The 15,797-nt window shown below is 48.0% G+C and overlaps 5 protein-coding genes across 5 annotated transcripts; 4 read left to right on the top strand and 1 right to left on the bottom strand.

The window, feature by feature from the left end:
- Window positions 1-582: 582 nt before the first annotated feature.
- Window positions 583-3,374, top strand: PGRI_034850 (glycoside hydrolase family 2 protein; the record flags this gene model as incomplete). The annotated part of the gene is made up of 5 exons (XM_040791198.1): window positions 583-713; window positions 780-1,736; window positions 1,792-2,222; window positions 2,294-2,529; window positions 2,592-3,374. 5 exons carry the CDS (start codon window positions 583-585, stop codon window positions 3,372-3,374), a joined length of 2,538 nt encoding a protein of 845 aa, XP_040645275.1.
- A 2,674-nt stretch (window positions 3,375-6,048) lies between these two features.
- Window positions 6,049-7,847, top strand: PGRI_034840 (Major facilitator superfamily domain, general substrate transporter; the record flags this gene model as incomplete). The annotated part of the gene is made up of 4 exons (XM_040791197.1): window positions 6,049-6,262; window positions 6,317-6,586; window positions 6,641-7,314; window positions 7,383-7,847. The coding sequence occupies 4 exons, from the start codon at window positions 6,049-6,051 to the stop codon at window positions 7,845-7,847; spliced, it is 1,623 nt and encodes a 540-aa protein (XP_040645274.1).
- A 144-nt stretch (window positions 7,848-7,991) lies between these two features.
- PGRI_034830 (myo-inositol transporter) lies at window positions 7,992-9,693 on the bottom strand (the record flags this gene model as incomplete). The annotated part of the gene is made up of 2 exons (XM_040791196.1): window positions 7,992-9,275; window positions 9,322-9,693. The coding sequence occupies 2 exons, from the start codon at window positions 9,691-9,693 to the stop codon at window positions 7,992-7,994; spliced, it is 1,656 nt and encodes a 551-aa protein (XP_040645273.1).
- Window positions 9,694-11,003: 1,310 nt separating this feature from the next.
- On the top strand, window positions 11,004-12,557 carry PGRI_034820 (cytochrome P450; the record flags this gene model as incomplete). Its single annotated transcript, XM_040791195.1, has 1 exon — window positions 11,004-12,557. The coding sequence occupies one exon, from the start codon at window positions 11,004-11,006 to the stop codon at window positions 12,555-12,557; it is 1,554 nt and encodes a 517-aa protein (XP_040645272.1).
- A 915-nt stretch (window positions 12,558-13,472) lies between these two features.
- On the top strand, window positions 13,473-15,596 carry PGRI_034810 (NADPH cytochrome P450 oxidoreductase family protein; the record flags this gene model as incomplete). Its single annotated transcript, XM_040791194.1, has 1 exon — window positions 13,473-15,596. One exon carries the CDS (start codon window positions 13,473-13,475, stop codon window positions 15,594-15,596), a length of 2,124 nt encoding a protein of 707 aa, XP_040645271.1.
- Between the last annotated feature and the right edge of the window lie 201 nt (window positions 15,597-15,797).

Raw genomic sequence — 15,797 nt, 5'->3', positions numbered from 1 at the left:
ATGTTTGAAAGAGACATTAAGACCAGGCTACTTCGAAGTGAAGGTCAAACTGCCAGATATGTATTAGGTAGTGCCAGCACTCTTCCAACGGGCTCTCCATCCACAATCGCAAAATACGCCTATACGAGGATATGGATAATATGCGAGCACTAGCACAAAATATGCATCTTCGAAAAGAGGTGAATCGGACGTCTCAAATGGCGGAGGTCTTCGGGTTTTCCTATTTTGATCGGACATTCCGCCTCTTGCGGGCCCAAATAGGAAATCCGACGGAATAAAAGTGGTCACAGCGTGACATTTTCGGATGATCTACATTGCAGGTGGGGTAGCATATGTTGGTGGTACTCTTGTGGCCTCTAACAACATCGAATCCAGAGGAGAACCATTACGTCTTGTTCAGCATGATTTTACTCTTTGTTGATTCCGTCCTCAATGGTTTAATCTGGACGGAACTGGACCCTTTTCCTTTCAACTGTCCGCTGCTAGTATATATTATTCCAGTCCGTCCTCACTGAAATTGCTCTCAATCAGACATTCCGCGGAGGATTAACAACAAAATTATTTGCCATTTGGACCACAAATATGCCGTTTTCCAAGCATATCTTGTCCACAGAATGGACATTCAGAGACCGAGATGACGAGACACCGGACGCGTGGATGCCGGTGGCGGCAGTGCCTTCCACGGTGCAGCAGGATCTCATTGCGAATAAGAAGTTAGCAACCCAACTAGCAAATGAACTTGGGGTGTGACAACCGCTAACGATTACTTTATTATTTAGGCTTGAGGATCCCTACATAGGCTTTAATGAACTTAAAGCTCGATGGGTCAACGAGAAGTCGTGGGTTTATCGACACACGTTTCAACGACCGGAAATTCCTACTGGCGCCACCGTGGCACTGGTGTTTGACGGCCTCGACACTTTCGCCTCGGTCAAACTCAATGGCGAGACAATCCTTGAAGCTAGCAATATGTTCTTGGGCTACCGTGTTGATATCACAAAGGCACTAGGGTCTCCCAATAGCACAAATGTGCTAGAGATCGAGTTTGATTGCGCCCAGCTCAAAGCAATCGAGCTACGCAAGACAGACCCGGATCATAAATGGCAGGGTATGTTTGGAGATATGGCTCGTCTAGCCGCGCGCAAGGCCCAATACCATTGGGGCTGGGATTGGGGACCAGTTATCATGACAGCTGGTATCTGGCGCGAAGTGCGATTGGAAGTCTACTCTGGACGAGTAGAGGACCTATGGCCACAGGCACACCTCACTCCCGACCATAAAACAGCGACTGTTACGGCAACTGCTAAAGTCGATGCGTCTAATTCGGAACCCTGCGTCGCTCGCTTCCATTTGACTCTTCGCGGACAAGAAATCGCGAGCCAGGATATCCCTGTATCCTCTGATCGGACTGCCCAAGCCAGCTTTGAGGTCGCCAATCCCGAATTATGGTGGCCACATGGCTACGGCGCTCAGACGTTGTATGAGGTTTCAGTCTCACTCTTGTGCAATGGAAACGAGCTTCACCGTGTCGCTAAGAGATTTGGTATTCGGTCCGCCGAGGTCATTCAGCAGGCTGATAAACATGGAAAGTCTTTCTATTTCCGAATCAACGGAATGGATATATTCTGTGGCGGCTCTTGCTGGATCCCTGCCGATAGCCTACTACCCAGTGTTAGCGCGGAGCGATACCGGAAGTGGATCGAGCTAATGGTGGCCGGTGGCCAAGTGATGAGCAGGTATGCTGAAATAGCCTTTATACATTTGAGCTGGTTAAATACTAATCTATAACAGAGTATGGGGTGGCGGTATCTACGAGGACGATGCTTTCTACGATGCTTGCGATGAGCTTGGCGTGCTAGTATGGCAGGACTTCATGTTCGCCTGCGGTAACTACCCAGTATGGCCCGATTTCCTAGAGTCTGTGCGAAAGGAGACGGTTTACAACGTCCAGCGATTAAGACATCATCCTTCAATCGTGATTTACGTTGGTAACAACGAAGATTATCAATTCCAGGAGCAGACAGGACTCACTTACAACTATGAGGATAAGGATCCGGAAAGTTGGTTGAAATATGACTTCCCAGCACGCTATATCTACGAAAAGCTGCTGCCAGAACTGGTATCCGAGTACTCGCCGAGCACTTTCTACCACCCGGGAAGCCCATGGGGCGACGGAAAGGTCACAACCGATCCTACCGTGGGAGATATACATCAATGGAATGGTCAGTCAATCTAATTCGTGAAGCAATTTACGAGGATTCTGAATCAAACGTTGGTACTAACTGTTTTGAAGTGTGGCATGGAACACAGGAAAAATATCAGATCTTTGACTCCATAGGAGGCCGCTTTAACAGCGAGTTCGGAATGGAAGCCTTCCCGCATATGTCAACTATCGAATACTTTGTGGAAAATGATCAAGACAAACACCCACAGTCGCAGGTTATGGACTTCCATAACAAGGCCGATGGCCACGAGAGGCGTTTGGCGACGTATCTGGTGGAAAACCTGCGCATGTCTACTGATCTAGAGGTATGTTGTTTACCACTGTTAACATATTCAAAGGAGAAAAAAAATACTTACATTATATTTAGACATACGCCTACCTCACACAAGTCCTTCAGGCAGAGACACTGATGTTCGGATATCGTGGATGGCGCCGGCAATGGGGTGATGATCGCAAGTGTGGCGGAGCATTACTATGGCAGTTGAACGACTGCTGGCCCACAATCTCGTGGGCAATTGCGGACTACTTCCTGAAGCCAAAGGCTGCATTTTACACAGTTAAACGAGTGTTGCAGCCGCTGGTGGTGGGTGTACGACGTGAACATCACGACTGGAGCGTAGCGCACGCACAGCCTCCCACACAGAGCCGGTATGAGATGTGGGTGGCTAGCAGCCGACAGGAAGTTCTTCATGGAACTGTCGAGCTACGATTCTTATCCGTGGTGACGGGTAAAGATATACGCGCCCCAGCGGTCTTCACGGACGTGACTATTGCACCCAACGGTTCTTCCGACATTACAAGTGGAGTCATTGATCATGTCACGGAGCCTGAGCCACATGTCCTTTCTGCGAGGTTATGGGTAGACGGTCAGATTGTGGCCCGGGACGTTGACTGGCCACAGCCGTTGAAGTACCTTGACTTTTCCGATCGCGGACTGGAAGTGAAGCAGCAGCCAGGTGCTTCAGCTGGACAGCAACGCTTGATAATCAGCGCACAAAAGCCGGTCAAGTGCCTTGTCTTTGAGGAACGTGAAAATGTGCGTCTTAGTGACAGCGCTATTGACCTTGTCCCGGGCGATGAGCAGGTGGTGGAGATTACAGGGCTAAGTGCCAGTGACACTCCATTGGGGTATCGCTACCTGGGTCAATAGTTTGTTCCAATCGGTTTAGGACCAGTGCTATGACAAAATCAAACTCATAGTCATGAACTAGTCTTCTTGTAGAATTAACTCACTAGTAGGCACAACAATGATGAGTTATGTGATGGAAATCTGGCTGTATGACAATGGATGGCAATTTCACTAATACGTGAATCTCTAAATAATATGCCCTGGGATATTGAACCCTGAAAGGTGAAATAAAAATCTCAGAGACACACTCAGCACGACGCTAGCTGGGATTGGGCGGTTATTGACATGTCTTGTGCGGCCTCGTTTCTTGGAATGTCCTTATAGCCAGGACTCTAGTGGAGCTTCAAGTGGCTATATCTCAGAGCGGTGATCTCTGAAAGGTCGTGAAAAGTCTTCAAGTCCTGTTTATGGATGTCACCCTCCTAGCATACAGTGGTACTATTCAATCGCCCCAGTGTATATATATCATCGGTGAAGATAAATATGTTTCTCGTCCTGTTATGTGGGTGCCACATCGTACATATTGCCCGCAGATTAAAGAAAGTAATGTCGACTGGTGTGTTATAGAGGACGTAGGATGCCGGTCATCGATAAAGTTGAGCGCGAACGTGTGCTAGGTTCGGGTTGCCTGCGCTTTCGATTGGGGGGCTTCTGCAAATGTGGTGGCCGGGCACCTAATGGGTGGTCATAATTAGACGTCGACCCGCTGGCGCTAGGCGTTGACTTGAAGGGGGGTAGACATCGGCTGAGGGGTTGAGATGTTCGCTGGAGAGGTGGAGGTGTCGGGTCGACGGAGGCAGGTGTGAGGTCGCTGGGGCCAGGCGATTGCCTAGCACCGGCAGTAAAATTGCTCGACGCAGGCGTCTTTTCGTTGGGACCATTTGCCCTTTCGTCTAGCATTGATTTTTTCGAAAGATGTGTTGAGGTTGCGCTAGAATTTCCAGTCTTCCTAGCCCCTTTAGCAAGCCCAACTCTGACCGCTCCTCAATTGTATGTGCATCAAACTCCCGCGCTCATACTTACTGAGCATACAGTGAGAGAGAGATGACGATGAAGGATGGGAGATCTGTATTGTGGATGAAGGACAGGGTACTTATACTCCTGCAAAACTAAACAGGGTTGGAAGCAGCAGGGCTGATCTCGTAAGTCATAATCCCTGGATAGCCATCCATACCCCCTACCGTAAAGTCGACGGTCTTTTCACAAAACCGACAAGCCAGAATGACATCTAAAACGACTACTAAAGCGACCACTAGAAAGACCACTGAAAAGACATCACAAGGCCGGTTATGCGGCTGAGTATGCTTGTTTGCCATAAACATCTACTTTCCAATTGTCCTCTTCTTTTTAATTTCCCTACTTCATTAATTGTCACCATCATATCAGCGGAAATAGACATAGAAAATTGTACTCGTGGGCGGAGTATATATAATGATTTACCAGTGTAAGTAGATACACAAAAATGGTTGATCTCCAATTCATAAAACCTTATTTTGCATACAACATATATAGAAAAACATAAAGTATTAACAGAGGGCTCAAGGAGAGCGATTACCAGGCATTATAGCTGTAGTGTTTACAAGAAATGCGTTTTGGTGGTTAGCTCCTGTGCCAATGTCTATTGTACAATATATATTGGTTTCACCCAATGGTGTTGCTAATAATATGAGTATTGCAGCATTTCAATTTTCTCGAAATTAACATACTATTGTGTTTGAGGGTATTATCAACAACTATGGACTCATATGTAACTATAACACAAAATAAAAGGTCGCTGTTGTCGCTGTCGTGGATGGTGTCGACACCTCAAAACCTTAGCGAACTGGCATTCAGATTTGCATTGTTTGCATTTATATGCTTTTTTCCTACTGCCGAGGCATTTTGGACGAGAAAGCTCATCTGACTACGGCCCCCCGAGTACCGAACTATCTGACGCCTCCTATTCTCCTATTCCAAGGTTTTTGCCATGGGTGGCCGTGGATGGCCAACCAGCCTCTTTCCCTCTACTTATGGAAGAGTAATTGGATTTGGAATTGACAGCACTTCAATGGGCCCTCTTCTCTGGGATTGGTTTCTCCTCTCCCCCTACCCTCCTCCCCCATGAATGAATTATATTAAATGTAACATACCCGTTTGCGGGGGTTCATCTCCCGTTCTCCGTAGACTATTGTAGAAGTATAGAATGTAGATCATAAAAGCAGGTAGAAAGAACACATGGATATTTTGACAGCTCCGTTACGAATTAATATCCGGAATCTGATGATTGTCACTGAGGGATGCCGTATTTGGGGCCGATCGGGGAAATCAGGGCGGAAAATTACCATTTTAGTCGAGGAGGAGGCGGAGAAAGCCGAGTCATTTCCCGTAGAGGTCGGGTTACCCCGGTTTTTCGGCTATGGTGATTGGTCTCGATCGGCCCGTCTGGAGCAACCCCAATCCCCGCAATGGAGCCGAAGGCATTGTCATAATTGGACAATCAGAACGCAATGAATCCCAAAGTTTGACAGGAGCTGTTTTAGCCAAGGACATCCGAGACATTTACGACAAAAGGATAACTTCATGCCGACCAGGGAGCGGAAACAAGTCCCATGACAGGAAGAATAAATATCATGCCATGACCCTCACTTTCCCCACGAATTGACTCACTCATTCTGCAGATCACATCCCTCGGTGCAGATAAGAGGAGGTTTTCAACATGACAGACCATACACACCCAGAACTGGACGAGAAAGAAGGTGCTGTCGACGCCATGCACAATGAACACAAGGAGGGTGTCAAGGTCGAGACTGTCCAGGGCTCAGTGGCTCTGGATATTGCCAGACGGACGAATCCCCCGAGTCCATGGAGTACTCAAATGCTAAAGTTATACTCATTCTTGACGGTGGCGTATCTTTGCTCAGCCCTAAACGGTACGTGAATGACAATTGATAACCGTTGAAAATTTTTCTCACTAACTGGCTCAGGATTTGATGGCTCGCTGATGGGTGCTCTGCTTCCTATCCCGCAGTTTCGTGAGACCTTCGGCTCTGGTTTAGTCGGTTCTAAAGCCTCCTTGATCCAAGGAATGTACACTATTGGAGGTGTCTGCGCGCTGCCCTTTGTCGGAATTTTCCTGGATACTTGGGGACGCCGCTGTGGCATGTTTGTTGGATCCTGCTCTGTCATTCTCGGTACAATTCTCGGTGGAACCGCCAACCACATGGATCAACTGCTTGCCAGCCGATTCTTCCTTGGTACGTGTCAGCACATTTCCCGTTCTCGTTCCCGCCGTTAACAACATATCTCAGGCTGGGGTTACTCTATGGCGTCTTCCGCCGCACCCGCATACGTCGTCGAGATGAGTCATCCCGAATACCGCGACGTTTTGACCGGTTTATACAATTGCCAGTACTTTGTTGGCGCTATTGCTGCTGCTGGTGCTTGCCGCGGATCCCTGAAATACGAAAGCTCCCTTGCGTGGCGCATCCCCATTTGGTGTCAGTTGATTTCCTCCAGCATCGTGCTGCTCGCTGTCTGGTTCATTCCTGAATCTCCTCGGTGGCTTTACAGCCACGGACGCCGCGAGGAAGCCTGGGATGTTATCACTAGATATCATGGCGAGGGATCCCGTGATAACGCTTATGTCCACCTACAAGTGCGGGAATATGAAGAGGCGATCAACCTTGAAGGCTCCGACAAGAAGGCATGGGACTTCAGAGAGCTTGTTAACACTAAGGCCGCTAGATGGAGACTCATGTGTGTGGGTATCGCATCGTTCTTGAGTCAGTGGGCGCAGGCTGGTGTCACGAGCTACTACATTGGTGGACTTTTGGCCACAGCTGGTATTACGGATACAACACGAGTGCTCAACGTCAATCTTGGCAACACGGTTCTTTCCGCCGGTGGAGCTTATCTGGGAAGTTATTTGGGCCCGAAATTCCGTCGCAGACCTATGATGATTGGCGCCTCAATTGCTTGCAGTGTATGTATATCTATCTCGCATGATTCATCTTTTTTGTTAATGTCCTCTGCTAACTTTTGGATTTAAAGCTCGCCTTTGCCAGTTTCTCAGCCACAACCGGTGTGTACTCGAAGACCGAAGAACCGAAAGCGGCCACTGCTTCCATTGTGTTTATCTTCTTGATCGGTTTCTGTTTCAGTTTGGGTTGGACCCCATTGCAGGCCATGTACGCCGTTGAATGTCTGTCATACGAGACTCGTGCCAAGGGTATGGCCATGTACTCTGTCTTCACCAACATTGCCTTGCTGGTGAATCAGTTCGGAGTCGGAAATGCCATTAGCGTCATTGGCTGGCACACATACATCATTCTAGCCGGCTGGAATATTGTCCAGGGAGTGTTCATCTACTTCTTCGCTGTTGAAACAAGTGGACGGACTCTTGAGGAACTCAGTGAGATCTTCGAAGCCCCCAATCCTCGCAAGAAGAGTACGGAATCACAGCAGGTATTGGTTTCCGAGGCTGCAAATCAGGTGGTGGAAGTTAAGGGTGCATAAATTATTAGGCCTACTGTTTTCAGTTCTCCGGAGAGTTGATGTACTTATGCTTCGTTGTATCAGATACCAAATACATGTGCTTTATATAAACGAAAGATTACAGCATTAAACATCGCCTAAATAATCAAGCCTTGGATACATTGGTTAATGCCCAGCAGCGATCGGCTTCTCTTGGGTCTTCATCCTCTCCTCGATAATATCCTTGCGCGCCTTTCGAAGTTCCCTGGCATACTTGACCCCAAATCCATGCTCGAATACCTCCTTAATCTCCTCTAGAACAAGACCAGAAACCTCGGGATAGAAAAAGTAAAGCCAGATATACCCAAGTCCACAAATAGCGGCGAAGAATCCAAAGGCCCCGGAAGGAGTCCAAGCCTTCATCATAGAAAGGAAGGTGCTAGAAATGATAATATTGCTTCCCCAGCTGGAGCAAGTCAACCACATGGTTCCCATAGCACGCACCTCCAGAGGAAAGAAGTCGGTGCTCATCCATGCCGTGTTTCCAACCGAGATGCCGTAGAACACCACAAACCAGATAATAAAGACCAGAACGACGATCGCTGCGCTGGAAATACCCGTGGTTGTAACTTCCATCGTCTCCATGTTTACGGGAATCCAAAGGAAGGCGACGGCAATGGCAATCATTCCCACCGACATTCCCCATACGGTAGACAGGAGAATCCTTCGGCGGCCTATGCCGTCGACCATCATCATATTCACGAAGGTCATGATAAAGTTAGTTCCCGCGACCACAAGACCGACAGCAGTAGGATTATCAAAGCCAACCAGTGCGAAGAGCGTCGCAGAGTAGTACATTAGAGCGTTGAAGCCAGAGAGTTGTGAGATAACCATCAGACCGCAAGCACTGATCAGTGCCCGAAGGTTACTCGGAATAGTGTGTAGTTGCTTAATCTTCGAGAATCGAGACGCACTGTCGTCTATCTCTCTGGCCTGGTCGCACGCCGCACAGATCGAGACCAGGACAGCATCGATCTGGGCCTCGGTTGCCGTTGCGTAGACTTTTTGAAGAACAACTCTGGCCTCTGCAGTGCGTCCATTGTACGCCAAGTGACGTGGGGATTCAGGACAAAAGGGCATGAGAACCCCAAGAACGATAGCGGGTATGGCCCCTAGTCCAACCATGTATCGCCATCCGTTGTCAACACTTGCAAAGGCAGCTCCAATCGCGTAGGAAATGACCTGGCCTCCGGTGATAGACATATTGTTTAATCCGATGAGCTTTCCACGCGCCTTAGCTGGGGCAATCTCCGCGACATACAGCGGCAAAACCATGGCACCGCATCCTACCCCGAAACCAATAACTAGTCTGCCGACTGCCATTTGTGCAATAGTGTAGGCTGCGCTTTGGATGACCGCACCGGCGATGAAAAGAAAACAAGCGAGGTAGATGGCCATTTTGCGTCCGAACTACTGAATTAGCATTCAGACATGGTGTATATTTATAATATCATACCCTATCTGCAGTGTTTCCAGCAAATATTGCACCCACGAAAGCTCCTCCCGAGCATAGAGCGGTGATCATCTCCTTCTCGCTGTTGGTGACAGGCCGGTTGTCGAGGGAATCTCCCAAGTACACTAGAACACCTGAGATAATACCAGTGTCATATCCAAACAACAGACCAGCCATTGAGGCTGTTAATGCTGCAAGCCAAACGAACCAACTTATGGGTAGACTTTCGATGCTGGCCATGTTCTCCACATTGCCTTCGATGTTTTCGACATGGGCGCTCTCTAGGTCATCTTTGATGTTGTCGAAGTCGGAATTCTCTATCTTCGTATCATCTTTGTCTTCTCCCGCTTGCGAGTGTCTGTTGCGGGGCCACATGGTAGAGTATATTTATAATAATTGAAGCAAAGTCACGATTTCAGATGTTAAAGATCCAATTGAACCTATGAATAATGCCTGATTGTTCCCGGTGCATTTCAAGGCATTGTATAGTAGGTCAGGTGGTTTATATAGGCAAAGGTGGGCATATGTCATGTTGCAACCCCAGATCCCCCGCACTGTTCCGGCGAAGATCTGGGGGAGTTCCCGCACCTTGCAGATCTCATCTTTCGCGGCAAGTCACGCCGCCTGCTGTCCCTAAGGTTTTGCTTTGGTTTCCCTCGTGCCGGCGATTGCATCTACTCGTTTTAGCTTTAAGGAATATGGTTTCCTTGTTCTAAGGTACTTTCGGGTGTTCTACAGACCTCATGCGTTATTTGTTGATATGTCCTAGCACAATGCGATGTGGAGCTGTCAGTATCTCATACTCAACAGCCCATGGAAAGATCAAGCAGTAACATTATTATAGTACTAGGGGAAGGGTGTGGCAGATATAGACATCAAAGAAAGAGAGCCCAAACCTCTTTGGACTAGAGAAATATAGTCCGATATTTTAGCCGAGGACAGTTATTTTCACCGCAGTTTGTGATGTCATTAGTTGATTTAGGTTCTTGCTGATAGTCTCGGGTTAACTTCTCCGTGTGCTGATCGTCTCGAGGTCCTCGAGGCCGTTTCCGAGATCGTGGGGTAAGGGAGACTAGTGTGGGGGTACCACCCGGCTTTGTATTCCTTTTTCGTTCACTAGAAACCTTTCCATTGGCGACCTAGAGCATCAAACTCCAAATCTCCCATTTCTAGAGTATACCCCGTACGGAGACCTTTCCCCGTTACCGCTGTTCACCTTCTCGGTCTCCATCTCATTCTGCCCTCCCATCAGTTATAGGCATTAGCATGCTTGAACAGCTCATGGTTGCGTCACTTAGTATTGTCATGGCAAATGGAAGATCTTTTGCCCCCTCACTACTATCAAACACACCTGTAAGCTGACGATGTGACGCAGGAAGACTGGGCCCCAATGCCTTTCCAAATAAAGTTGTGTACCCCGCGACAAAAAGATTCACGCGATCGAAAGGTCTGCAGGCTCAATTCCAGGATTCAACATTGGTCAGTAATATGACGATCACCTCTCTTTCTGATTGTTACTATTTGTTAGGCCTAAATTAGCTGAATTCGTTAACCCTCGCCGAACTATGCCATTCAACGTAAAATCAACTACTACTAGCATCTCCAAATCTATATCAGAAGCCTCAAGTTAGGCTCATGTGAAGAACGAATATCTTTGTATCTTCCATTTCCCCAATTTCCACACAATGTACGCCCTCGCCTTAACACTTGCCGTGGTGAGCTACTTCATTGTGGCCCCAGTGATCAAGTACTTCTATGACCCAAAGGGACTCAGGAAGTATCCAAATTTCCAACTTTTCTCCGGTATATCAGACTTGCCTCTTATTTATGAGTCGCACAACGGCTTCCGCTCTCGAAATCTCCTTGAAGCCCACAAAAAGCATCCCGTTCTACGAATCGGTCCAAATTCGCTATCATACTCTGATCCTAACGCTATCAAGGATATATACGGTCACAGCAGCCGTTGTATCAAGGATCGCTTCTACTCCGAGACAGCAGGCTCTCACTCCCACCTCGCAGACGTCGTGGATAAAAAGGAACACGCCCGGAAGAGAAAGGTGCTCTCAAGTGCCTACGCGGCCAAGAACCTTGAAGAATGGGAGTTCAAGGTGGCGGAAGTTACAACAAAGCTCATCAAGGCCTTTGATAAGCGGTGCACCGATCCACTGCTTCCAAATCAACTTCCAAAGAAGGAAGACCTAACGGTTGAATATCGAAACTGGACAGTTTTATGGACCGCGGCTGCGATCGCGAACATTGGACTTAGCGAAGATCTCGGTTTCCTTAATGAGGGATCTGACAGAGTCAAGTGTGAAAGTTATGACGGCACAATTAAAGATGTCTCCTTCCGTGAATGCCATACTGCTACACAGACAGCGTCCTTCCGGATAGTCTGGTCGTACGACTGGTTCCAGACTCTGCGCCGAATTAGCAAAGTGGTTTCGTCAAGCTATCGACATCTGTGGCAGTTAGACGCGGATTGGTCCGGTATTGTCTATAACCGTGCCACAACACGATTGAAGCGATACCAGAATGGCGAGAAACTGGACGATTTCTTTACAGCTATGATGGAAGATAAGAATGGGGTACCCCACAATTTAGAATGGGGCGAGATCGTCGCAGAAATTAGCATCATGATGAATGCGGGACACGATACCACGGCCATCTCACTTCGAAACGCTCTCTTTTTCCTACTGAAAAACCCCAAGTGTCTGGCGAGGCTTCGGGAGGAGCTTGGTGCGGTTTTGGAAGAGGATGAGGTTGTTGCACCGTATGGTAAAGTCAAATACCTGCCATATCTCCGGGCATGCATAGACGAGAGTCTTCGAATGCTCCCGCCGATTGTTTTCGGTCTGCCTCGCCGAACGCCCGTGGAAGGAACTTCTATCCTCAATGAATATGTCGCTGGAGACACGTCGGTCAGCATTTCGTCTTACGTGATGCATCACCAGGAGTCAGTTTTCAAAGATAATGCCACCTACAAGCCAGAACGATGGCTGGGAGAGGAGGGTAAAGCTTTGCAGTCTTATTTCATTCCATTCAGTACTGGAGCACGAGGCTGCATTGGCCGGAACATTAGCTATCTAGAACAAACTGTTCTTTTGGCTTCTTTGGTACATCGATATGAGTTTGCTTTGCCACATCCCGACTGGGATCCTCCAGTCCGCGAGATGTCAAACCTGAATCCGGGTCCGATGCCATTGAAGGTTTGGAGGCGGGTGGGTACAGTTGATAGGTAGGCAGTTGTTAGGGTGTCTGGAGCAATCATCACAACTCGACAATAATAATGAGAATGAATTTGATTTCATCATCCAATGTTTTCTCTTGGGGTCCATAGATTTATGCACTAGCCGACAGCAAAAATGCACTGAAGTTTGCTATCTTGTATATTAACAACCTATATCCTTAATTATAAAATTATAGCGATCAATATGCTCTGATTATAAAGAGCGTTACGGCGCACACCTGTTGCAACGGTACACACTTTTCGATAAACCTGTCAACTTCAATCAAATGGGTGCCTTTGATAATGTTTGTTAACTAGTACAAACTTGACGAAATAAAAAAGGTAATCTAATAAAATCTTTTCCCACTTGGTGCAAATCCGACCGGGCCAACACATGCTTGTAAGGTTTGAAATGATAGAAACAGAATATAATGCCCGCTTACAGCTTGGGCGGGGCAGTTGCCTCCGCAATATTGACGGGGAACATTTCCACTTTGGTGGCAATTTCTGTAGGCGAAACTGAGTGCGGGGGATTTGCGGAGATCCTCATCCTCCGTGGGATTACCTCTTGGCTGGTCTAGCCCATCCATATGGACCTTGACTACTGATCAGTTGCGGCGAATATAGCCCGATTCATTCGATATGCGATATCATGCAGCATCCTTGCCTGCGTTCAGAATCGGACATCGTGAAGTGGATATTAGCGTTATTACACAATGCAAAGGCGATCGGAAACCCTACTCAAATCGTCGAGGGTTGTAAGCGGAAACATATTTTCTGGCTATCGTTCCCCTACGGGAGTTGCTGCTTGGTACGCCCACTATATTGAACCTAGACATATAAGAATCAAGCGCTCCCTCGACGCATAAATTCTGAAACTTTGACGTTTTCCCTCGCTATATCAATAAGCTTGTACTTCTCAAACACCATGGCAGCCTTACCGCCGCTCAACATCCCACCAGAGCTCTTGCAAGAGTTTTCGAAATACGGTACGCCAACAGGATTTGCCGATTATGTTGCCTTGGCAGTTCTAGGTGGAATTGGAGCAACATACCTTTCAAAAGGATGGTTATGGGATAAACCAGATCCGTTTCACCATATCTTGTTTGAAAGGCCCCAGCTGAAAAATGGTGGAAAGGCTGGTTCAGCCAACAAGGAGACCCGCAACATCGCACAGAAGCTGGAAGAGACGGGCAAGAATATCGTTGTGTTCTGGGGATCCCAGTCCGGCACAGCCGAGGGTTTCGCCCACCGTCTGGCCAGAGAGATATCCTTTAGATGGGGCCAGGAAACCATGACTGCCGACCTCTCGGATTATGACCCGGTCACAATTAGTGAAATCCCTAAGGCCAAGTTGGCTATCTTCCTTGTTTCGACATACGGCGAGGGAGATCCCAGCGATAATACAGCGGAATTTTGGAGCTGGATTCTGAAAGCCCGCGACGTGTCGCTATCCAACTTGCGGTATGCTGCGTTCGGTTTAGGGAACACGAACTACAAATTTTATAACCGAGTTGTTGATGTTATCATTGAAGGCTTAGACAAGTTCGGCGCTCAGGCTATCATTCCCGTTGGAAAGGCAAATGACGCAGAAGGAACAACCGAGGAAGACTTTATGTCATGGAAAGACGATCTTTTCAGAATCTTCAAACACAAGTTGGGATTCCAAGAAGCTGGAGCAAGATATATCCCGAGCTTAAAGGTCGAAGAAGATGAATCTCTTGAGCCTATCGATCTGCATCACGGTGAGCCGAACAATCGTGAAGCACCCAAAGCAGCCGCCAAATCCTCAACTGTACGCACATTGAGCATTTCCGACTCCAGGGAGCTCTTCAAGTCATCTAATCGCCACTGCCTTCACATGGACGTAGACCTGACCAACCAGCCCGAGCTGAGTTATAAGACCGGAGACCACCTTGCTATCTGGCCCGGGAATCCCGATGTTGAAGTTGAACGTCTACTCGACGTCCTTGGAATCTCCTCACGCCGCGATATCCCACTTGTTATTAAGGCGCTCGACCCAGCAACCAAGATCACGATTCCAACCCCGACCAGCGCCGTTGCCATCTTCCGCTACTACCTCGAGATAGGTGCATGCGTGAACCGCGATAATATATGCGACCTGGCACAATTTGCACCTACCCCTGAGGCTAAGGCCTATCTTCTCCAGTTTGGCCAAGACAAGGACGTCTACGCCAGCTTTATCAGTCGCACCCACATCAATCTCGGTCGACTGTTGCAACTAGCATGCCCCGACAAGCCATGGGATAAGCTTCCACTCTCATATCTTGTCGAAACGATGCCCCACATCCGACCCCGATACTATTCCATCTCGTCCAGTAGCATGGTTTCTCCTCGCAAACCTTCCATCACAGCCATTGTCTCAACAGCCCCACTGCCGCAAAATCCCAACGAGCTCATTCACGGTGTCACATCCAACTACCTTCTTGCACTTTCCCAGCAAGCCCGCTCCAAATCTCACCCCAGCGGTATCACCTACCATCTGAACGGTCCCGCCGACGCCCTTCAAGGTGGTAAAGTGTTCGCTCATATCCGTCGAAGCAACTTCAAGCTTCCGACTGTGGTAAATACACCATTGATTATGGTCGCTGCGGGAACGGGTATCGCGCCTTTCCGCGCATTCCTCTCTGAGCGCTGTCAATTTTTGAAAATCGGGAAGGACGTCGGCCAGATGATTCTCTTCTTTGGATGCCGGAACCCCAACGAAGATTATATCTATCGTGAAGAGTTGGAAGAAATGCAAGTGGCATTGGGAGATCGGTTGAGAATTGTCACTGCTTTCTCTCGACTGGAGGGGACGCCTCGTCAATACGTGCAGGACCGGGTTGCTGAGTTTGGGAACGATGTCATTCGGCTCATTGATGAAGGGGGTACCTTCTATGTCTGCGGTCGGGCTGGTATGGCTCGTGAAGTTGAGAAGGTGGTTGGGCAGACTATGAAGGGTGCTAAGAGGTGGAGCGACGATGAGTTTAATGGTTGGAGTAAGACAATTAAGATGATGGATAAGTGGCAGGAGGATGTTTGGGGATAGTGGATCATTTGGTTTAGCGAAAGGTATAATCGCATTCAACTATTTTCTCGTAGTCATTTCAATATGTTTTATTGCCCCAATATCTACTTTACTACTATCACCTACCTACTCCCTTTGTCCTTTATCCTATGAAAGTTATTTTCTTAATTTTGTTACTTTTTGGGACTTTTGGTCACACCTGTCCGTCTGTGGGTTAATTCA

This window comes from Penicillium griseofulvum (assembly GCF_001561935.1).
Source record: "Penicillium griseofulvum strain PG3 chromosome Unknown contig_86, whole genome shotgun sequence".
Classification (NCBI taxonomy): domain Eukaryota; kingdom Fungi; phylum Ascomycota; class Eurotiomycetes; order Eurotiales; family Aspergillaceae; genus Penicillium; species Penicillium griseofulvum.
This window is presented reverse-complemented; position numbering and strand designations above follow the sequence as displayed.